At 42.9% G+C, this 24,637-nt stretch overlaps 1 protein-coding gene across 2 annotated transcripts in view; it reads right to left on the bottom strand.

Moving 5' to 3' along the window:
* Window positions 1-17,106, bottom strand: part of LOC120060393 (fermitin family homolog 2-like) — a 109,711-nt gene extending 92,605 nt beyond the window's left edge. The window contains exons 1-2 of one of the 2 annotated variants that reach the window (XM_039009680.1): window positions 16,792-17,106; window positions 15,880-16,037 (exon numbers count right to left, since the gene is read on the bottom strand). In XM_039009680.1, the coding sequence (XP_038865608.1) occupies window positions 15,880-16,036 (157 nt within the window). In that variant the 5' untranslated portion in view covers window position 16,037; window positions 16,792-17,106. The remainder of the gene's footprint in view (window positions 1-15,879; window positions 16,038-16,791) is intronic. The other variant, XM_039009681.1, reaches the window with a different exon arrangement.
* Between the last annotated feature and the right edge of the window lie 7,531 nt (window positions 17,107-24,637).

The following is a 24,637-nucleotide window of genomic DNA, read 5'->3' as shown; positions in this document are numbered from 1 at the left end:
ACTATTTTTATATTTAATTTTGTATTATTATTTACTGCCATTCTATATTATTATTTGTCATTGTTTATAATTTTATTACAATGTATATTGTATACATTGTTGCTTTGGCAATATTGACAAAATGTTTTTCATGCCAATAAAGCAGCTTGAATTTGAATTTGAGACACACACAGCGAGAGCGAGAGAGACACACAGCGAGAGCGAGAGAGACACACAGCGAGAGCGAGAGAGACACACAGCGAGAGCGACACAGCGAGAGCGACACAGCGAGAGCGACACAGCGAGAGCGACACAGCGAGAGCGACACAGCGAGAGCGACACAGCGAGAGAGAGACAGCGAGAGAGAGACACAGAACATCCAATCAAAATAAATCAGAATAAACCAAATTACAACAGGGTTTAGGCGGCAGGTAGCCTAGTGGTTAGAGTGTTGGACTGGTAACAGAAAATTTGCAAGATCGAATCCCCGAGCTGACAAGATAAACATCTGTCGTTCTGCCCCTGAACACGGCTGTTCAGAGGCAGAACCCACTGTTCCTAGGCCGTCATTGAAAATAAGAATTTGTTCTTAACTGACTTGCCTAGTTAAATAAAAGTCAAAAACAAAACTACATTGCTTATTGGGAAACACAAGCAAAGCAAAATGCAGTGCTATCTGGCCCTAAAATCGACAGTACACCGTGGCTAACTATGACCATAGTTATTGATCAAAACCTTAGAAAAACCTTGACAAAGCACAGGCTCAGTGAGCACAGTCTTGCCATTGAGAAGGGTAGACACAGGAAAACCTGGCTCCCTGTAGAGGAAAGGCTGTGCAACCACTACAGAGCTGCATTACCTGACAAAATTTCAAACAATTAGAGTGTAATTTCCCCAAATTTGAAACCCTTATTCAAGGTTTCAAAGACCTCTGATGAGAGTAGGCTACCCGTCCTGTTGGGGGAGGACGCAGAGAGCTGTGGGTTGGCAGTGCACTACATTGCTGCCTGACATAAGATGAGGGACAGTGTCTGACAGACCAATCAACCTACAGATGTCCTCTACTGTATGCTTATTGTTATATGTATGGTTATTTTGACCCTTGGTTATTGTTGTTACTGTTCCTCGGTTAACAATTTTGATTCTTATTATTGTCATATTGTAAATATCCAAAGTAAGCTTTGGCAATATGGACATTGCTACGTCATGCCAATAAAGCGAATTGAATTGAGAGAGAGAGACACACAGCGAGAGAAAGAAAGACAGAAAGACAGAGAGAGGTGTCCAACTTCAGAATCCCTGGAGGTCCATAAGGGGAGAGGTCTGGCCTTACCTACTGACCATGACCCCTAGGATAGTCAGGCCTGTATCAGAGAGATGTGGGAGATGGAGAGCTCTGCTGCTGTGGGGGTTATTAGATAACAAACGAGAGGCTCACTCACTCCTCCGAGACTGATAGTTTGTGTCCATTGGTGTCATAATCCAAACACAGCAAAACAATGGGGGTGCATCACCCTGAAAACAGCTTTATACAATTACCCTGCTGGGTTCAGAGTCAGGCCCCACAGTTTTCTAGCCCAGGATAAACGTAGTAGAGCGAGAGAGAAGGCATCCCTACATCCCTCAAGGCATCGGCGATGGGAGATCTGCCATACTCACGGCCAATCCATCATGCTAATGTGATGTCCCCCCAATCTCTGACCAGTGTAATTTTCAGAGAAACCATAACCTTGCGTCGCTCACACCCGGCTTTGCAAAAGTATCAAAACCCCCATAGCCTTGGCCGCCATCTCGAAAGTAGGCCTAGCTCGTTCCAATAGGCCCTAGGTTTCCTGGTGTTAAAAGGCTAAGGAGTTGCTAGCATAACAAAAGGGTTCCCTGACAGAAGGGAACAGCTGAGTGGGATGGCTCGTTTGGCTACCCAGGTAAACCAGTGACTGCTCCTTACCACACCTCACCCAAATAAGAGGGACAGGGTAGATGGTAAATACATTGCTAGTCCATGAATTTGAAAGTTGTTCCTCCAGCCCAATCTCGCAGCGTTTTACCAAAACAGTGGTGGGGTGGCTGCTGTGTTATTGTTTCAACTGTGGATTGCCGCTTTAATGCTTAGCCAGTTGTTTCTGATCAGTAATTGAGATTAAATGAGGATAGAGGGGGAGGAGACAGGGTTTTGGAATGGAACGTAGGCTAGGCACCAAAACAATAACAATATCAGTTTACTCCATTGACCCACAGGTGCTTGGTGTTTCTCCGACAATGTGGCCTGCAGACAGCTTCCTCCTTGGGCGTAAGGACAGAAGACAGCCAAGCCACCAGGCAGCACTGGGAGAGGACAGAGGTCGGGGACAACAAAAACAACAGTATCAGATTCCAAAAGGAGGAGCCATGAAAAGCCTTTCCACTGCATTTTTGAGAAGCCAAATATAATTAAAAGTAGTCTATTATCCCCGGGGGGGCAATTCATTTTTTAGCACGTAGAGAAAAAAAACATTGAACACATGACAATAATTACACAAAAAACAATAAATACAGGAATGTGTACACAGCTAACTGTACTACTACAGCTTATTGAGAAAGTAGCTGGACTTTTAAACAGCAAGCAGAACGGTCCAAGAACCGGCAATTAGCTAGCTTAAGGGAGGGAGAGAAGGAAACAGTTGTAGATCTCTGCCATCTTTGGAAACATTTTGCATTTAGATTTAGGCTCGATATGGGGAATTCAACACAATTTGTAGTGTAGCTTTTGACAAGGTGGTGGTAGTGCAAAAGTTTTGTGATTGTGGGAGTAGACCACCACCTCTTGGGGGTGGTGGCGGCCGCAAAGTGTGTGTGGGGGGGGGGGCATATGGAGACTAAATCCCAGCAGGATCTTGCTACTGTAACCGGAAAGCTCTGGGCAGGCCAGGGTTGCTACTTACCCTAACTACTTCCTGTATGATAGATTAGAGCAGAGCGGGGCTATTGCCTGGCTCAGTCAGGCCATCTCTCTCGCTCTGTGGTTGTGAAGGGTTCTGATCAATGGACAAGGCTGCTTCACAGTCACGACTCAATCGATGTGCTACCTTGATTTGTGAGTCACGGCAACACGATAGGGAAGATGACGCATGAACAGCTAACAATGCGGGAGATTTGAGACATTTCCTGTTCTTTAGGAAGAAAGGGAGACCATCTGATCATCTTTCTCTTTGTAGGCAGCAAAGACCCTTATTCCAAACCAAAGACAATTCTGGCAAGGCTTTGCATCCGTCCAGAAAGCCCCTAAACACAAGGAGAGCAGAGTGGAGGGGAGGTTAAGAAACAAAATTACACAGGAAGTCACATCCTGTGATAAATCGCATCCGTTTCCTAACAAACCCCCCATCCGTGCCATTGTCAAACACAGACCATCTTTCTCTGGGGCCTCATAAACATTGCATACCCACAAAATGAGGTTGAAGTCGGAAGTTTACATACACCTTAGCCAAGTACATTTAAACTCAGTTTTTCACAATTCCTGACATTTAATCCTAGGAAAATGTCCCTGTCTTAGGATCACCACTTTGTTTTAAGAATGTGAAATGTCAGAATAATAGTAGAGAATAATTTATTTCAGCTTTTATTTCTTTCATCACATTCCCGGTGGGTCAGAAGTTTACATACACTCAATTAGTATTTGGTAGCATTGCCTTTAAATTGTTTAACTTGGGTCAAACGTTTCTTGTAGCCTTCCACAAGCTTCCCAAAATCAGTTGGGTGAATATTGGCCCATTCCTCCTGACAGAGCTGGTGTAACTGAGTCAGGTTTGTAGGCCTCCTTGCTCGCACACGCTTTTTCAGTTCTGCCCACAAATTTGCTATGGTATGGAGGTCAGGGCTTTGTGATGGCCACTCCAATACCTTGACTTTGTTGTCCTTAAGCCATTTTGCCACAACTTTGGAAGTATGCTTGGGGTCATTGTCCATTTGGAAGACCCATTTGCGACCAAGCTTTAACTTCCTGACTGATGTCTTGAGATGTTGCTTCAATATATCCACATCATTTTCCTACCTCATGATGCCATCTATTTTGAAGTGCACCAGTCCCTCCTGCAGCAAAGCAACCCCACAACATGATGCTGCCACCACCGTTCTTCACGGTTGTGATGGTGTTCTTCGGCTTGCAAGCCTCCCCCTTTTCATCCAAACATAACGATGGTCATTATGGCAAAACAGTTCTAGACCAGAGGACATTTCTCCAAAAGGTACAATCTTTGTCCCCATGTGCAGTTGCAAACCATAGTCTGGCTTTTTTATGGCAGTTTTGGAGCAGTGGCTTCTTCCTTGCTGAGCGGCCTTTCAGGTTATGTCGATATAGGACTCGTTTTACTGTGGATATAGATACATTTGTACCCGTTTCCTGCAGCATCTTCACAAGGTCCTTTGCTGTTGTTCTGGGATTGATTTGCACTTTTCGCACCAAAGTACGTTCATCTCGAGGAGACAGAACTGAGCGGTATCATGGCTGCGTGGTCCCATGGTGTTTATACTTGCTTACTATTTTTTGTACAGATGAACGTGGTTTCGTCAGGCGTTTGGAAACTGCTCCCAAGGATGAACCAGAATTGTGGAGGTTTACAATCTTTTTCCTGAGGTCTTGGCTGATTTCTTTTGATTTTCCCATGATGTCAAGCAATGAGGCACTGAGTTTGAAGGTAGGCCTTGAAATACATCCACAGGTACACCTCCAATTGACTCACATGATGTCAATTAGCCTATCAGAAGCTTCTAAAGCCATGACAATTTCTGGAATTTTCCAAGCTGTTTAAAAAGGCACAGTCAACTTAGTGTATGGAAATTTCTGACACACTGGAATTGTGATAGTGAATTAAACGTGAAATGATCTGTCTCTAAACAATTGTTGGAAAAATGACTTGTGTCATGCAAAGTAGATGTCCTAACCGACTTGACAAAACTATAGTTTGTTAACAAGACATTTGTGAAGTAGTTGAAAAATGAGTTAATGACTCCAACCTAAGTGTATGTAATCTTCCGACTTCAACTGTATACATGCGCCAGTTCATAGCCTTGTGCAAATGTATTTGACATTTTGCAGGATGAAATCTCTTGAGATGCACCACTTCATTTTCAAGAGTACACCTTTTCCAGCAATGATGAGTTCATATTCCCCAAGTACCCATACCACAAATTACCATGCACATCTCATTTAATTGGGCCTATTATATAGGCTAATATCATTTCAAGTTTTTGCTCTATGCAGCCGAAAGGGAGCACGGTTGACGGTTTATAACACAGAATTTAACAGGTGAACAGACAGTAGGTCTTTTGCATTTGACGTGTGTAGGCTACCACTGTAAAATGGCCTACTGTAGTTGAAAAAAAAAATTCTGAGTAGACAATGTTTCAGAATTCAGGGACAGTGCAGCATATTTAGGTTCGGGAAAAAGTAAATGCAAAACATTGAATTCAAACAATCCGTTTACAGTCCCACAACAATTTGCTATTGTTTTTGTCTTTCAGAAACAGCCAGATACAGCAAATGTCACAAGAAAACATTCTGTCAACACCTCCAAAGGCATTTGATCAAGTTCACAATTGCCATTTCCTTTAGACAGCTTAACGTCTTGGCCTAATTCCAATGCTTCCAAAGTATACAGCAAATAAGGGCGTCGTCACCATAAAAGGTGAATAATGGGCGTTATTCATGCAGAGTTATAATGCTCGTTCAGTTTTTCTGATTTATAAACGGGAAACGTGTATGTATGGCGTGCGCCAAGTTTATGAATCTCAATAACGCAGACATTTAGTTTAAAAATGTACCCAACGTTTATAAATGAAGCACCGAATGGACAGGCTTGTCAGGGGGGAAACTGTCCAAAACACAACAACGTAATTGACCACTCAAACCTCCCATTCTGATTGGAGTACTGGGAAAACCTCGTCACCACTTTTTAAAGGAAATGTCAGTTGGTTAAGGCCAATACGTCTCAATCGCTAACTAACGCCACCATACAACAAACATACCCAGGCAGACCTTTGCTTCCACATTCAAATCCAAAAAAAATACATCCGACTTTTAAATATTAGTGTCTACTCATTAAAAAGACATCAAAATTTTAAAAAAGGGCAAAGAGAGCAACTACTTTGACATTGCGTACATGGCTTATAAATATACACCCCCCCAAGCAAAAACATTTTCAGAGCGCAGGCTTCTCATACGCAATATATTTTCCAAGAAGGGAGTAGTTGATGGCAGGCAAAGAGAAAGAAAGTGAACTAAAGACGGAAAGAAAAAAGAGAGGGAAAGAGCTGAAGCAGGCAGCAGGAGGTATTGGAATGACGGCACAGCAGTGTCCACATGCCAAACCCTGGAAGTCATTTCCTGCTCCCCAGAAGACTTTTATGGAATTCTAGAACAGTGGCTCACATCCCCACCTCCCCTCTACCCCCCCCCTCATCCCCAAGCCCACCTCCCCTTCCTCTGAGCCAGCCCTCCGCCACTCTATCCCTTACAACACAGCTCTAGGATCAGCTTACCCCTCTCGAATCCTAGCCATAAGCATTAGGAAGGGAAAACAAAAAATGTCTAGGTGCAGTTGAATCCTACTCCCCTCTACATAGCTGCCAGGATGATGCTAAGCAGGAGCAACACAATACAGTAGGTGAATAGTAAAGCCAGAGCCAGTGGGAATGTTCTATACCCACCCAGGTTTAAGGGGAAACATTACAGCTTTACTCAAATGCTGTTTAACTTCTTATGGCTGCAGGGGCAGTATTGAGTAGCTTGGATGAAAGGTGCACAGAGGTGCCCATATTAAACGGCCTGCTCCTCAGTCCCAGTTGCTAATATATGCATATTATTATTCATATTGGATAGAAAACACTCTGAAGTTTCTAAAACTGTTTGAATTATGTCTGTGAGTATAACAGAACTCATATGGCAGGCAAAAACCTGAGAAATTCCACTTCCTGTTTGAATTTTTTCTGAGGTGTCAGATTTTCAACCAAGCTCTCATTGAAATTACAGCGAGATATAGATGAGTTTCCCCTTCCTACGGCTTCCACTAGATGTCAATAGTGGAGAACATTGTCTGATGACTAATGTGAAGGGGGGCCGAAGGAGACAGGAATGAGTAATCACTTCCACGGGCTGATCACGCATTCACCATGCGCCTTCACATGAGTAGGATGTCCATCCCATCGCTCTTCTGAAGTCAATTAAATTTTCCGGTTGGAACGTTATTCAAGATGTTAACAACATTCTAAAGATTGATTCAGTACATCGTTTGACATGTTTCTACTGACTGTTACGGAACTTTTGGACATTTCGTCACGTTATAGTGGAGGCGCTTTCTGACTTTGGAATTGTTTACCGAAGGCGCGAACCCAAGTAGCTAATTGGACATAAATAACGGACATTATCGAACAAATCAAGCATTTATTGTGGACCTGGGATTCCTAGAACTGCATTCTGATGAAGTTCAAAGGTAAGGAAACATTTATCATGCATTTTCTGGTTTCTGTTGACCCCAACATGGCGGCTAATTTGGCTATTGTTCTGAGCTCCGTCTCAGATTATTGCATGATTTGCTTTTTCCGTAAAGTTTTTTTGAAATCCGACACAGCGGTTGCATTAAGGAGAGGTATATCTATAATTCCATGTGTATAACTTGTATTATCATCTACATTTATGATGAGCATTTCTGTTGAAACGATGTGGCTATGCAAAATCACTTTTTGGAACTAGTGAATGTAACGAGCCAATGTAAACTCAGATCTTTTGATATAAATATGAACTTTATCAAACAAAACGTGCATGTATTGTGTAACATGAAGTCCTATGAGTGTCATCTGATGAAGATAATCAAAGGTTAGTGATACATTTTATCTCTTTCTGTTTTTTCTGACTGCTATCTATCGCTGGAAAAAATGGCTGTGCTTATTGTGGTTTGATGGTGACCTAACATAATCGTTTGTAGTGCTTTCGCTGAAAAGCATATTTGAAATTGGACACTTGTGGGATTAACAGCAAGAATACCTTTAAAAGTATATAAAACACATGTATGTTTGAGGAATTTTAATTATGAGATTTCTGTTGTTTGAATTTGGCGCCCTGCACTTTCTCTGGCTGCTGTCATTTCGATCACGGTAGCGGGATGCAGCCATAAGAAGTTAAGTAATAAAAGTTGACTGACTCTCCTCCATGCTTCCCCCCTTCCTCAGAAATCACTCAGAGTACTGTGTATTAATAAAAGGAACTTCCTCTCATCCCTAAAATCAGATGTTTGGCTTTTCTAACAAACCCTATTCCTGGAACTCTGATACACAACCCAAATAGATTGTGCAGAAGAAATCTACAGTGTGTTTGCATACACTTGGAAATGCCCACACTTGTCTATGTAAGGTCCCACAGTTGACAGTGCATGTCAGAGCAAAAACCAAGCCATTAGGTCGAAGGAATTGTCCGTAGAGCTCCGAGACAAGATTGTGTCGAGGCACAGATCTGGGGAAGGGTACCAAAAAATGTCTGCAGGATTGAAGGTCCCCAAGAACACAGTGGCCATCATTCTTAAATGGAAGAAGTCTGGAACCACCAAGACTATTCCTAGAGCTGCCCGCCCAGCCAAACTGAGCAATCGGGGTTGAAGGGCCTTGGTCAGGGAGGTGACCAAGAACTGATGGTCATGCTGACAGAGCTCCTCTGTGGAGATGGGAGAACCTTTCTGAAGGACAACCATCTCTGCAGCACTCCACCAATCAGGCCTTTATGGTAGAGGGGACAGATGAAAGCCACTCATCAGTAAAAGGCACGACAGCCCGCTTGGAATTTGGCAAAAGGCATCTAAAGACTCTCAGACCATGAGAAACAAGATTCTCTGGTATGATGAAACCAAGATTGAACTCTTTGGCCTGAATGCCAAGTGTCACAGCTGGAGGAAACCTGGCACCATCCCTATGGTGAAGCATGGTGGTGGCAAAAATCATGCTGTTGGGATGTTTTTCAACGGCATGGACTGAGCGACTAGTCAGGATCGAGGGAAAGATGAACGGAGCAAAGTACAGAGAGATCCTTAAAGAAGTCCTGAGCGCTCTGGAGCAGGTTCTCAGACTGGGACAAAGGTTCACCTTCTAATAGGACAACGACTAAGCACACACGCAACACAAAACGCAGGACTCAGAATGTCCTTGAGTGGTCCAGCCAGAGCCCGGACTTGAACCCAATCGAACATCTCTGGAGAGACCTGAAAATAGCTGTGCAGCTACACTGCCCATCCAACCTGACAGTGCTTGAAAGGATCTGCAGAGAAGAATGGGAGAAACTCCCCAAATACCGGTGTGCCTAGCTTGTATGGTCATACCCAAGAAGACGAGGCTGTAATCACTGCCATAGGTGCTTCAACAAAGTACTGAGGAAAGGGTCTGAATACTTACAGTACCCGTCAAAAGTTTGGACACACCTACTCATTCAAGGTTAATTTTTACTATTTTCTACATTGTAGAATAATAGTGACGACATCAAAACTATCACACATGGAATCATGTAATAACCAAAAAGTGTTAAACAAGTCAAAATATACACTGCTCAAAAAAATAAAGGGAACACTTAAACAACACAATGTAACTCCAAGTCAATCACACTTCTGTGAAATCAAACTGTCCACTTAGGAAGCAACACTGATTGACAATAAATTTCACATGCTGTTGTGCAAATGGAATAGACAAAAGGTGGAAATTATAGGCAATTAGCAAGACACCCCCAATAAAGGAGTGGTTCTGCAGGTGGTGACCACAGACCACTTCTCAGTTCCTATGCTTCCTGGCTGATGTTTTGGTCACTTTTGAATGCTGGCGGTGCTTTCACTCTAGTGGTAGCATGAGACGGAGTCTACAACCCACACAAGTGGCTCAGGTAGTGCAGTTCATCCAGGATGGCACATCAATGCGAGCTGTGGCAAAAAGGTTTGCTGTGTCTGTCAGCGTAGTGTCCAGAGCATGGAGGCGCTACCAGGAGACAGGCCAGTACATCAGGAGATGTGGAGGAGGCCGTAGGAGGGCAACAACCCAGCAGCAGGACCGCTACCTTCACCTTTGTGCAAGGAGGTGCACTGCCAGAGCCCTGCAAAATGACCTCCAGCAGGCCACAAATGTGCATGTGTCTGCTCAAACGGTCAGAAACAGACTCCATGAGGGTGGTATGAGGGCCCGACGTCCACAGGTGGGGGTTGTGCTTACAGCCCAACACCGTGCAGGACGTTTGGCATTTGCCAGAGAACACCAAGATTGGCAAATTCGCCACTGGCGCCCTGTGCTCTTCACAGATGAAAGCAGGTTCACACTGAGCACATGAGCACATGTGACAGAGTCTGGAGAAGCCGTGGAGAACGTTCTGCTGCCTGCAACATCCTCCAGCATGACCGGTTTGGCGGTGGGTCAGTCATGGTGTGGGGTGGCATTTCTTTGTGGGGCCGCACAGCCCTCCATGTGCTCGCCAGAGGTAGCTTGACTGCCATTAGGTACCGAGATGAGATCCTCAGAGCCCTTGTGAGACCATATGCTGACACATGCACATTTGTGGCCTGCTGGAGGTCATTTTGCAGGGCTCTGGCAGTGCACCTCCTTGCACAAAGGCGGAGGTAGCGGTCCTGCTGCTGGGTTGTTGCCCTCCTACGGCCTCCTCCACATCTCCTGATGTACTGGCCTGTCTCCTGGTAGCGCCTCCATGCTCTGGACACTACGCTGATAGACACAGCAAACCTTCTTGCCACAGCTCGCATTGATGTGCCATCCTGGATGAGCTGCACTACCTGAGCCACTTGTGTGGGTTGTAGACTCCGTCTCATGCTACCACTAGAGTGAGAGCACCGCCAGCATTCAAAAGTGACCAAAACATCAGCCAGGAAGCATAGGAACTGAGAAGTGGTCTGTGGTCACCACCTGCAGAATCACTCCTTTATTGGGGGTGTCTTGCTAATTGCCTATAATTTCCACCTTTTGTCAATTCCATTTGCACAACAGCATGTGAAATTTATTGTCAATCAGTGTTGCTTCCTAAGTGGACAGTTTGATTTCACAGAAGTGTGATTGACTTGGAGTTACATTGTGTTGTTTAAGTGTTCCCTTTATTTTTTTTGAGCAGTGTATTTTATATTTGAGATTCTTCAAAGTAGCCACCCTTTGCCTTGATTATAGCGTCGCACACTCTTGGCATTCTCTCAACCAGCTTCACCTGTAATGCTTTTCCAACAGTCTTGAAGGAGGTCCCACATATGCTGAGCACTTGTTTTCTGCTTTTCCTTCACTCGGTGGTCTAACTCATCCCAAACCATCTCAATTGGGTTGAGGTTGGGTGATTGTGGAGGCCAGGTCATCGGATGTGGCACTCCATCACTCTCCTTCTTGGTCAAATAGCCCTTACACAGCCTGGAGGTGTGTTAGGTCATTGTCCTGTTAAAAAAACAAATGATAGTGGGACTAAGTTTAAACCAGATGGGATGCAGAATGCTGTGGTACCCATGCTGGTTAAGAGTGCCTTGAATTCTAAATAAAATCACAGACAGTGTAACCAACAAAGCACCCCCACACCACCTCCTCACTTCACAGTGGGAACCACACATGCAGAGATCATCTGTTCACCTACTCTGCGTCTCACAAAGACACGGCGATTGGAACCAAAATTCTCAAATTTGGTCTCATTGGATGAAAGGACAGATTTCCACTGGTCTGATGTTTTTTGCACGTGTTTCTTGGCCCAAGCAAGTCTCATCTTATTATTGGTGTCCTTTAGTGGTGGCTCCTGTTCAGCAATTCAACCATGAAGGCCTGATTCACGCAGTCTCCTCTGAACAGTTGATGTTGAGATGTGTCTGTTACTTGAACTCTGTGAAGCATTTATTGGGCTGCAATTTCTGAGGCTGGTAACTAATGAACTTATCCTCCTCAGCAGACATCTCTGGGTCTTCCTTTCCTGTGGCGGTCCTCATGAGAGCCAGTTTCATCATAGTGCTTGATGGTTTTTGCGACTGCACTTGAAGAAACTTTCAAAGTTCTTGAAATTTTCCGCATTGACTGACCTTCATGTCTTAAAGTCGTTTCTCTTTGCTTATTTGAGTTGTTCTTGCCATAATATGGAATTGGTCTTTTACCGAGTGGGTCTATCTTCTGTATTCCACTCCTACCTTGTCACAACACAACTGATTGGCTCAAACGCATTAAGGAAAGAAATTCCAGAAATTAACTTTATAGACATGAATGTCTGTGGGCGTGGGGTAGCGTTTGGACTGAGCAAGGAGTCTGTGACCATGGCTGGCAAGCGAGCTGCGTCACATATGCCAAAAATAACATTGCGGGACTGCGGTTGGGTTCTAGACGAGTTCTTGCGGGAGCAGGTGGGAGTCGGACAGAAAGCCAGCGGGAGCTGGTGGGAGTCGGACAGAAAGCCAGCGGGAGCTGGTGGGAGTCGGACAGAAAGCCAGCGGGAGCTGGTGGGAGTCGGACAGAAAGCCAGCGGGAGCTGGTGGGAGTCGGACAGAAAGCCAGCGGGAGCTTGTGGGAGTCGGACAGAAAGCCAGCGGGAGCTTGTGGGAGTCGGACAGAAAGCCAGCGGGAGCGGATGGGAGTCGGACAGAAAGCCAGCGGGAGCGGATGGGAGTCGGACAGAAAGCCAGCGGGAGCGGATGGGAGTCGGACAGAAAGCCAGCGGGAGCGGATGGGAGTCGGACAGAAAGCCAGCGGGAGCGGATGGGAGTCGGACAGAAAGCCAGCGGGAGCGGGCGGGTGCGGTATGAAAAGCTGCGGGATAAAGAAATCCATCCCGCACAGACCTCTATATGGAGGCGATGTCTGGCGTTGAAATGTGCTCACGACGTGGCAAACGATGGTTTACGGTGTGAAACTGAGTAAGTAGATGAAGAGAATGGCAACTGTGATGCAGCAGCAAAAGCGCATGGTTGAGTGTAAAATCAAGTTATGCCAAATTGAACAATTAGTGTAACTCATTAACCCGGAGTTGATAGTGAACCAAAATCTCAGAAGTTCTACAGATAAGCTAGACTTTCTACAATGGTTGATATAATACAGTATGACAATTGTTCTATCTTCATCAAATAAAGCTGACTGCTAATGTTGTTATGTCGGATGTTTGTTTCCCCTTCTTCGATTCCAACAGAAAGCTTTCAAAGGAAGCACTCTATTACCCTGTTATTTTTCAATGTCCAAAGCCAGCAGACACAAACAAGTGAAGTAGTGAGTGAGGGTGCGATCAGAGGGGGGTGATCAATTATGCAGCCTTAAATACAGCTCTCCTCTCTGCAGACTAAAGGAGAATGAAGGCTGTAATCAATAGCAAAGTGCCTTCCTTGCATTTCAGTTTAATCCATCATCCTGGAGCTCCTGTCCCCCATCTGAGACTCAGAGATAGGAGGAAGGCCACTGCTTATAGAAGGAGAGGGAGGGCTGAGGGATAAAGACACAGAACACACCCATGGACAGCACTCACATATGGACATGTACAGCACACACACACGGACATGCATGATGCAGACATGCCACGACCCACTATACATCAAAACAAACACAATAAATAAGACAACTGTGCTGGTAAAAAATAATAAGTGCTGTGCTTTGAACGTGAGCTTTGAACAATGGCTGTGAACAATAGCTGTGAAACCATCATGAGAGGTCCTGGGATCTTAATTTAGTATGTGTGTGACACAATGCAGCGTAAGGCATGCCAAGGATTGTCCCACAAACAGAAACACATCCTTTGTGTCTGTGACAGAGGACATGCATGCCAGAAGTGTGTGGCACCTAAGTGTCCCCCAGCATGTGTGTGTGTGCTCACTACCTTCAAAAAGTGCCCTACCAAACAGCCTGCATACTACAAGACAAACATATGACTCGCACCGCATCCAACCAATCAGCGAATCCATATGTGTACATGTGACTAGGGCACTTGAGAACAGTTCAGAGGGGTCTGTTCTGAACTATTCAACAATGTCACGAGTGAGAAAGGTGGGTGGACTGGGAGGCATGAAAGCAGGTCACTTACAGTTGGGGAAAAGCACACAAAGAGGTGGCGCCTACACCCGTGTCACATGAGAGGGGAGGGGGATGCCCATAACAGTTTCATCATGTGAGGCTCCCAAGCTCCCACTCAAGTTCAAAGCCAACCTGTTGATTTCCACCCAAAACTCTGATCATACTTGATCATCACATTGATGCAACTGACTAACGGTTCTCTGTTGGTCATAGGTACAGTATTTGAGCAACAGGCCAATGTACTGTACCTGAAAAAGGTAGTGAGTAATGGTGACTGGAGTGACTAGTCGTGTGTGAAGTCTACAGAGGGGCTGGGTTAATGATTAAAATAGAAAACAACCTAAGCCCATTTTAATGTGAAAACAACCAACCAACCAGTAAACTGTGGGGAGTGTTTTAGGACAGCCTTGGCAGCTACTTAAACTGCTCAACCCTCACGTGAGTGTAATCAAAACAAACAATACACAAACAAGGGTTTAAGAAGTCAATATGACTGGAGTGACTAGTAACTAGTTAGCTCAGCGGCAGTGCTTTTACTGTAATCAAGAGATACTTTAGCTGGTGATGTTGCCAAATGGGGAGTTTTGTGGGAGTCTCCTCACATGCAAACACACACACACTAGGCCTACTCCACTCACATAGTGTTGTTTTGGTTCAGTGTGACCAGAACAACCACCAGTCATGGTCAGCCGAACCAAGCTATTCTAATCCATGGCCATCAAACCACTGGAATCTACTGGAGATAACTCACAAGACCAACAGGTAGCCAGAGGTAGTCAGGACCATGCATAATATGATTCCTGCAGACTGAGAAAAGTCCCATGAACACACAACCTGTTGACTAATAATAAGAGCAGTGAATGAGTTCAATATTTCAACAAGCTGGACAACCCCCTTCAAAACACACACACCCTTGTCCTGTAACAAAGAATCCAGGCCTTCAGAAGAGTGAGGATTGCATGCACAGCTTCATACAACCACACACATTCATGTCTTCCCACATGGTACAGCAGCAATGAAGCTTATGAGCCTGGTTTAAATGCAGCACAGACGACCACAGGGAACAAAGGCCCCAATTATCCTGAGCTTTAACAGGAGGACTAAAACAGGGAAACGGGCAGGCCAGGGAATAAACGTTGTGCAATGGAGGAAAGTTGGGTATTCGGGCGCATTCGACATGCTGTCAAGACCTGAACTGCACTGCCACCATGCCCATTTTCCACCATGAAACAAGTCAGTGTTCCACAGCCTCATAGAGAGCTTTTATGCCCACTCTCCATTCAGTCTCTCTCACTCAGGAACTTGTGACATGGCAGCATAATTCCATTGGCAGTGGTTGACTTGATGCTGCTTCTCATGTGCTACAATATTTGAGAAGTTATAGTGTGTCCATATAAAACATTACTGGCTAAATAGATTCTGAATTCCCACTTAAGCCAATACAGTAGCCTGTATCTTTTATACATGTCGCTCACTGGTTACAAGTTGCTATTATCTGTTAATGTGTTTACATGAACTGGCATTCCAGTGGTCAGTTGAGTAACAATGTTGCAAATAAAGGAATTTACTCTTCCACAAATATGACAAGGTAACTGCCACAGAGAACCCATCTGCAGATGGGAGGTAAAGGGGATAGGGGCTAAAGAACATTGCCTCATGACCAACTATGGCCTTCTCCCCCTTGGTCAACCAGAGAAGGAAAACAAATGTAGACGGAAATGTCCTGAATAGAAGCATAAATCAACGTGGGGAAATAAAAACATTGACATAAATCAAAAGGTCCAAAACATGAATGATATGGGACATAAAAACAGAACATGTAGGCACATTTCTTTCAGCAGATCTTTACTAAAAAGGAGTGTGACACCATTAAACATATCTCACCGAGTTTCTCCGCGAGTTTGAGCATGACCCCACCAACGTGGATCTCACCAGTGACCCTCAAAGACACATCCCTGTGGAGGTCTGTCACGTGCATCTTCAGTTCCCACGTCCCGTCCGCATAGCAGCCATCGGGCATCCGTATACCGTCCAGCGCCATCCTGCCACAAATCACAACAATTATGAAAAATTGCCCAATAATAAACATTGTTCCATTCAACTGGTAGGAAAAATTCAAACCTGTTACCCTATGGCACGCACCATTTGCCATAGGCTACATTCATTTAGTCTGTCATATGCAGGCTGAAAGTGACTTGAGGACGCACAGGACCCTCACCACCATAGCCGATCAGTGTTAGTGTTTTGATTTGGGAAAATGTTGCGCTTCCATTAACTTCAACAGTGTCTGTTTCCTTGAATCTAAGTCAAATGTATAAGTTATCTTACAGGCCATTTGAAGAATGCTTGTGATATCACTATACTTGTTTGGATTGAACAGAACACGCAGTCAATTATTCAATAACCAAATGAGAACAAAGGGTAGACTACAGGCCTAGTTATGGCAAGATGAACAATAAGACTTCCCATTTGTGTGTTCACCTGATTTTTCTAACGGTAGAGAGCCATTCAAAATATGAAGTTGATTACGTAAGCAGCCCCATGCAAGAACTCCTGAGCACACTAAATCTGGTCAACCAGTAAAACATGCCCATAAATGAGCTAAATTAAGTTTCATGAAGTAAAAGGAAGTTAAACACCTGAATCCTAATTTGTTTACCAGATATAACCAGTCTTTAAATGCGCAGTAGGCGTACACAACTCAATTCCTAGCAGCAGAGTGCGCAAAATACTGACTAGGCTACATTTATTGCGAGCTGGAAGGACGAACATTTAAATCAGTTTGTGTCCACTCACCTTCTCAAATACACCAAGCCAAATCCAAAAAGCCACTAAAACTTCCGAGGTTTCGATAGTCAACACGTTTTTTTCTTCTAAATCATGTATCTAGGTCTGTTCAAAGAGAAAATCCCAAAGAACTCGTCCAAGTGAAGTATCCCAAAGGGTCTCCTCAGGCTTCAGCTAATGGAGTCCAGCCGTGTTTTTTTCGCCCTCCCTCTTTCCACCAGATAACGTCACTCATTGCTCCAGCTCCAATCCGTCTTCTCCTTTCAAATAGTGCAGCAGGGCCTCTCTCCCAGCACGATCAGTGCTATCTGGGATCCTTGGAACGTCCCTATGCCACTGAAGTATAAATATAAAATGGTAAGGGTTTGAGTTAAGGTTAGGGACGTCCCAAGGAATCCGGATAGTACTACCCGACCGGTCATTCCCCCTGCTCCTACTATATTTTCTTTATCGGTCATTGGAAGGGGAATGTTGCAATGTGACGCGGGAAATTACGCACAATGTAATTTATCATTTTTATTACGATCGGTCCTTTTCTCGCTGGTATTTTCTTGCCACTAGACTTGGTTTCAATTATGTCCCCAAATACGCACTCTTATTTAGGAATACATTGGAAAAATTAAAACTGATATTGTCTGTCGTTATATTCCATGCTTTCATTCATAACTGACCCATTTGAGGAAATGTCAACAGTTTGGTAGGGAATAACAAGGGCATATCCGCTGCTTCATGCCTTTTATGGAAATAGTACGGAGCTTGCGGTGGTACATCCGGTGACCGCTATGGGGCCTACAGAATTGCACACAATTACTCATTTAGAAAACACGTTCTAAAGTCCCATCCAACTATCAAATCCAGAGACGGAGCCCACTGGTCTAAAATACAATGTTGCACTATGTCACTCTCACTGTAAATATGTTACAAAGTGTCCAGTGTCCAGTCTGAAATAAGATTTGGATAGGCCTAGCTACTGCTCATTCATTTTAATTAATAAGGTGTAATGGCAAAATGTAGATTTCTGCCTAAATAGGCATACCCAAAAGTAACTGCTATTCGTGTGTAATTACATGATTCTGACATGCAAACATTTTGAAAGAAGACATCTGGGAGACTATGAGGAAAGGATCAGAAGATAGGAGTTACATAGCTCAGAATACACAAGATCAAGCACACACAAAATAACATTTTTTTATTTTATTTTGAAAGTCATCTTTTATTGACAAGCTATAAGTGAATTATTGATGACTAGAGCTGGAAACATCAGATGGCTTCCACACCGTGAACAATATCAGAAAATAATTAGAATGATAGACCTACAACTAGAAATGGGCAGCTGTTTTAGTAAGTGGTATCAAGTGTGGTCACGGGACATTTCCAAATGTCCCTAAACCTCTCCAAAAGGGCATATGTCTGTAAATTAGATAATGTTATCTAATTTGTTCAGTATAAAAACACAATTTCTACCATATCAACCTCACAGGTGTTATCGGTTATCCAGGGTACATTCAAGTGTCCTTTCAAGTGTCCTTTCAATCTCTCCAAAGTGTCAGAATGTGGTAATTGCACTTTTTTTGCACACTGGATGTTAAAAGGTTCTAGACCTTGCTTCGTCCCACCCAGGTCAACTGCATAGCCCTGGAAAGCATATCTCATTGACTACAATACTGTCAAGGTGCCAAAGTAGCCACTCCCGTGGAATGGATGCCTACAGCGCATAACAGGGCAACGTCATATTTTTGATGCGCAAAGATATATAGTCACTCGGTGGACATTCGATGTTGCCACTAAGTCATACACCAATAACATTGGTAATAGGCTAGATCTGTTCCTAACAGCCTCAGGATTAATTTGATACCTCCCCTGTAGCTATAGCTGAAACACAGACTAAATCGAAGTTTACTGTACCTTGTAAACTGTTTGTGGAAAACGTAGCATAAACTAAACATTTTTACTCTGGGGGCTGGTGATCAATAACGGTAGGTCACAGGCAGACAAATAAAATATCCTCATGATCTGTGGAGTCCCGGCTTTCGGTGAGTATCAACGTATTCAGTGTTTATTTCGTTTATGCTTCACAACGAAAACCGAAATGTAGGTAGCAATCATCTTGAAATGAGGTAATCGGCTCAGCCTGCCCTTATAAATGTGTTTGCCCATATGTGGTAGTAAGTCACAACAAAGAGTTGAAGGCACCGATCAATAGCCAAGATACTCAGCTTTCCGCAGACACCCTGCTTTTGAAGATGGGGGGGGGGCTACCGTTCTCAAACCAGAATGAATTGAATGAAAAAAATAATCTAATAGGGTCCCCAAATATGGGGAATTTACATTTCTGAGGTTTTAAAAACACATGTAAACTGTTTATCATAATAACAGGCATTGTATTTGTTTTCCTGAAATGATGTTCTACCCTCTCTTATCAGACTGACATTTTCTGTTCATTATTTTTCTTGAAGCATAGCTAAATCAAATATAAAGAGAAACTCTCACCTCTGTATTTTCATTTCTGATACATCATTCCAAGACCAACATGAGTGTATTGTACACTGTGGGCCTACAGTGTGAGTCTTTAGCCTAAATAATGAGAAGATTAACAGGCACGAGTAATGGACGATTGAAGGGCAGAAGAATCAACCCCCTATTGAAATAAAACCCTGTTGAGTCTGTATGGATACCTAGCTATTAGTCATTATTAACAAAATAAATCACATATTAATGTGTGGAATTTCAGTTTTTTTCTATCCACACACTGACTCCACCACTCTAGAGAATGACATATTTAGCCAAACTACTTGTTGATGTGCATTCAAAGCCATAGACACACAAATGGCGAGTTTTGCAAAGATTGAGCTGGTATCCTTTTTTCCCCCATTGCATCTGCTCTTCTGCACAGCAGCATGCACTCCTGCTCCAAGTGGTCAGGGGCAAGGCATGAATCATCTGGGTTTCTGTCTCTCCTCTAGTGTTCTGCTTTTACTAGCTCCAGCAAAGGAATTTGGGCCTCAGACTATGGTCTGCATCAAAGCGATTTATAACCTCTCCTGCTGCTCTGAACCCCTAGTCAGAGTCTGGCAGCCAACCCGTTGCCTTTTATAGGCTCTGTTTAATTGCCGGGTAAACATTTGGAATCAGATGCAGCGCAGCCAGGAGTGGGGACTGGTGCTGCAGAGCAGGAGATAGTATAAGAGAGTACTAACTGTACTGTCTGTGTCAGGTTTCTCTGTACAGTGTCTGACTTTCACACAACACTGGTCTAGTGTCGGTCTTGAATTGTGGTGGCATTTACGTCCCTTGCTTTTGTAAACATGAAAAACCCTTTCAAATGACTAATAGTTAAAACTGTTGAAAATACACAAAACGTGTATCAAAGATACAACCGTTACATTTTTATTTAACTAGGCAAGTCAGTTAAGAACACATTATTATTTACAATGACAGCCTACCGGGGAACAGTGGGTCAACTGCCTGGTTCAGGGACAGAACAATAGATTTTTACCTTGTCAGCTCAGGGATTCGATCCAGCAACCTTTCAGTTACTGGCCCAAAGCTCTAACCACTAGGCTACAACGCACAACCTTTATACCGCAAAACTTTATATTTATGCATTTTTAAAGTACTTCGTGTAAGCATATTGGCTTATCCCAGTAGTGATGTAGTAGTGACAAGTTTTGGGGATTTAAAGATACCTAAAATGTCTCATTGGTGTTACCATAATCAGTGTTACTACTCCTACTGGTGGCACAATGCTATCATAATGGTAAACATTATTTCAAGTCATTAAGCTGCCATATTAGTTGATTTAGACAGGAAGACGTACACAAATACATTTAAATACAAATATAGATTTTTTTTTTAAACATTTTTCCAAAATGCCATGCCCAAATGCCAAAGCAATTCAGGAACGACCCGTCACTAAAATAATCTCAATCAAAACCAGACAGTCAATTACTGATGTGGAACTTGTACTGTATCCTCTAATGAAGTTCACAACAGTGTCTGTAATCAAGTGGATATGGCAGTGTCCAATGGAAATGTGTAACTTTGTACTTAAATGATACAATCCTGGCAAACAGTCCTAGATATGGACATATGCATACAGCTAGAAAGTATATTACAGCGTTATAGCATGTTGTACAGACAGTCTTAATATTCACTGTCAAAGTATTTGCATGTGATTTAACTAGGAGTTAGTACTGGACAAACTAAATGAAGGGTCGCTCAAGTACATCACTCTATAAATCCTTTGTAATAGCTCAGATATACAGACCACCGCAGGGCTGATCAGTAACTGTCTAATGCTAATTCTTGCCTTATTGTTAGTGGAGAGGAAATGGACTTGGAGAGGTCTCTGATGACCAGATGGTCAAAGATGGTCATTGATTTAGAGTAACTCATGGGGAGGTTTGCCATCTTGTGGCCAAACCTAGAACCAAGGGTATTGCCAGGTTTTTTTGCCATTGGTATTGCAGTCCAGTGTTTGTTGCATTCACTTAACTTTTAACTAATCCCAACTCTGCTTTACAGATATTGTTTAAGTGCACTTGGATTCAACTACTGCACCAATCTAGATACATAAAAAGTGTTACCCAATATCTTTAATCACACAAAGCTCTATTCATAAACTATCAATCAGCTATTGTTGTGTGGTTGGAAAGTCTATGCAGTGCAGAGGAAAGAATTTGATCTAAGGTTCAAAGAAAACAAATAGCAGTATAGTGCTCCATCAGAACAATATCTTCATCCCTCAGCCTCGTCCCAGACCTCCCTCCCACACATTTTAGCACTTCTCATTGACAGACAAGACCGTCCAGACGTCAGTACAAATCCTTCCTCTCAGATATCATCATTGGGATATGACAGAACAACTTTAAAAAAGCAGCAGAAGGGAGAGTACAGAATAAAATAAGAAAAATGTTTTAATAAAATAAAATGTTTTGGATGGCAGTTTGCAGTTTGATTACAGGCATGATGGGTTATTGCACAGCTCTAGGGACAGTCACTTTTCCAGCAGAAAGTCAAAGTAACAGTCTTACTGAAAAAGGTTTAGTTCATACAGTCGACTCAGACAATGCAGACATTCCAAGATGGTACTTCTCATTCTGTGGACATAATCTGAAAGGCTAGAGCTCTGGGGCATATCATTAGGTGGAAATTGTTTTGTAACAGGAAAACAAGGCGGTACTACCAGAACTTATCTAATAAGAACACTGAGGTCTATATTTCATCGCAAAACATACTGTATTCTACAGTGTGCCCTACTGAACACAACTGGTTTGACAGATGATCCCTTAGGGTTCAAAGGTGAACCAAAGCTCTCAAACTGTGGGCGACTCTGGGATAGACCAGCTAGATACTGTACTTTGACTTCCCTGTGGCTTCACTAAATGCTCAGAGCTGAGATGAATGGTCAGACAATATAACAGACATATCCCTGAGGTTTGTGAAACCTCCCTGACAAGAGAGTCCCAAGACCATAATCAAAACAGAACAAAAAACAGAACGTGCACATCAAACTATTTAAACTAATTTCTTCAGCCAATATATTTCAGAACACAGTTTACATTTGGTGCTTGCCTGTATTTGAATGAGGTTCACCTTGTGATAGCTGGCCTGATGTATCGGAACTTTAACCAACCACAATTATGATAGCCCCCTCCAACCCCATACCCAGCAGGTATCACTTTAGCATGCAGAGACATCAGTTAAACTGTCCTTGACCAGTATACTTAAAACAACATGTTGGGGAGTGTTCAAACCCTTCATAAGAGAGAATTAGTTGCATGACTGCCCAATGTGGACACAACTTGATATAGATGGCAGAAAAGAGGCATAGTCTTTCACCTCTGTCAGACATTTAACAGAAACACACAAAAGCAATAAGAGCCATATCTAAAGCGGTCCTGTGCAATTTATAGCCATTGAGAATGTGTATCCACCATCAACATTCATTCTGAACAACTCCAAGTCATTTTCCCTTACTGCCCATGACATCAAGAATTGTTCTCTGGTCCTCTACAAGGCAGTCTGGTCCGAGTCCACTTGATTTGATTCACAAAATAGGCCCCACTAACATGCACGTCACTCTTCTGCAATGATCCCAAATGAGCACATTCAAAAAAAAAACTAAAATAAATCCATTGTGTGGATTATTAGACCACAGCCCTTAGCTCTGGAACAGTTAGCAAGAGTTTGTGCCATACATATTATTAGACAATTAATTTGACTCTGTTATTCGGATAACAAAGCATAGGACATACAGGGAACGCTACAATGACAATGTGCAGTGAGCAGCACACACAAGTTAATTTGAGGTTAGTTCCATTTCATCATCCCGCATCTCTATAATTGCAAAAAATGGTTTATTTAAAAACATGCAGTGTTTTTTTTTAGATAATGAGCAGCCAGTGCCAGACCATTTGAATGCAGCTTTAGGATTTCAAACATCTGTTGGCAACACTGCAATAACCCAGATGAGAGACACATTTACATTTAAAATGACCAGATGGGATGCAAAGTGATTCAGGCATCATGTTTCTCTTTGAGCCATAAACAAATCTACTGAGCTTGTTTAGTTTTGCATATTGTTCTTGGAAAAGGTGACTAAAGCTGAATAACTAACCTGAAGCCCTTTCGTAGAGGGAAAACGCCCTTGTATTTCAACATGCTCTGTTCATACTGGCTAAGCCATTAAGAGTAAAGCACGCATAAAATAACTTAGTCATATTTGGCCACCTGCTGGATTTCCTGTTCCCTTAAAGGCCCAGTGCAGTCAAACACGTAATTTTCCTGTGTTTTATATACATTTCCACACTATGAGGTAGAACATTTTCAAACCGATGATAATGCCCTTTTAGTGTAAGATCCGTTTGAAAAGACTGCCTGTTTTGGTTGGATGGAGTTTTGGCTTACCTGGTGACATCACCAGGCGGTAAATTAGTTAATAGTCCAATAAAAAAAGAGAGTTCCAAACTTCTCTGCCAATAAGAGATAGTGGGGAGGGAAAACTGAAAACTAAGACCACTCAGACAGTCCTTGACAAATTCTTGTTGAGAAATTGCTCTTTACTAAGAAGCTATTTTTTCTATATGACCTTTTTAATTCACAGTAAAGTACTTAATTTTTACCCCGAAATTATTTGATAGAGAAAACGGCTGCATTGGACCTTTAAGGGATCTATGTTAACACTACTATACATTTGAAAATGATAATTAAAAATAAATTGGATAAAAAATATATACATCCTCTTTCCATTTTATTGATCAGGGAATCAATGTAAATATTTTAGTGCCTGAAGGTCACCTCCTGTTTATAACCTTTAAGGTTTCTTAGGAGAGTTTCTACTGGCTCAAACCTGTGAGTGACAGCTCCTCCTTCCAACCACAAAATTAACTAGGCAAGTCTGTAAATAAGAATTTGTTCTTAACTATGACAGCCTACACCGGCCAAACCCGGACGACGCTGGGCCAATTGTGTGCAGCCCTATGGAACTCCCAATCACGGCCGGTTGTGATACAGCCTGGATTAAGCATTGACATGATCTCTCTTGGACACTTGAATTGCATACATTAGGAGCAAATTTGACTTCAGACTATCCATCTGAACAGAACTGACTTCGCCTGTGTTTTGGTTAGATTGAAAAGTTGCTCAGTAACATAAAATGGAGGGTACATTTCAGAGCTCCATACATGGACCTAACATTGCTTCTCGGTGACTAAAAGAGATCCTAAATTACATTTAATGACAATAATGTAAGTTACTAGTCAAGGCTGGCTACAGGCAAAATGACACTCACCAAGCTTGACTTTAACATGGACGGATGTTTGTGTCACTCGAATGTCCTGCTGACATTGTATGA

This window comes from Salvelinus namaycush, chromosome 15 (assembly GCF_016432855.1).
Source record: "Salvelinus namaycush isolate Seneca chromosome 15, SaNama_1.0, whole genome shotgun sequence".
Taxonomy (NCBI): domain Eukaryota; kingdom Metazoa; phylum Chordata; class Actinopteri; order Salmoniformes; family Salmonidae; genus Salvelinus; species Salvelinus namaycush.
The sequence above is the reverse complement of the archived record's forward strand: the minus strand, read 5'-3'. Positions and strand labels throughout refer to the sequence as shown.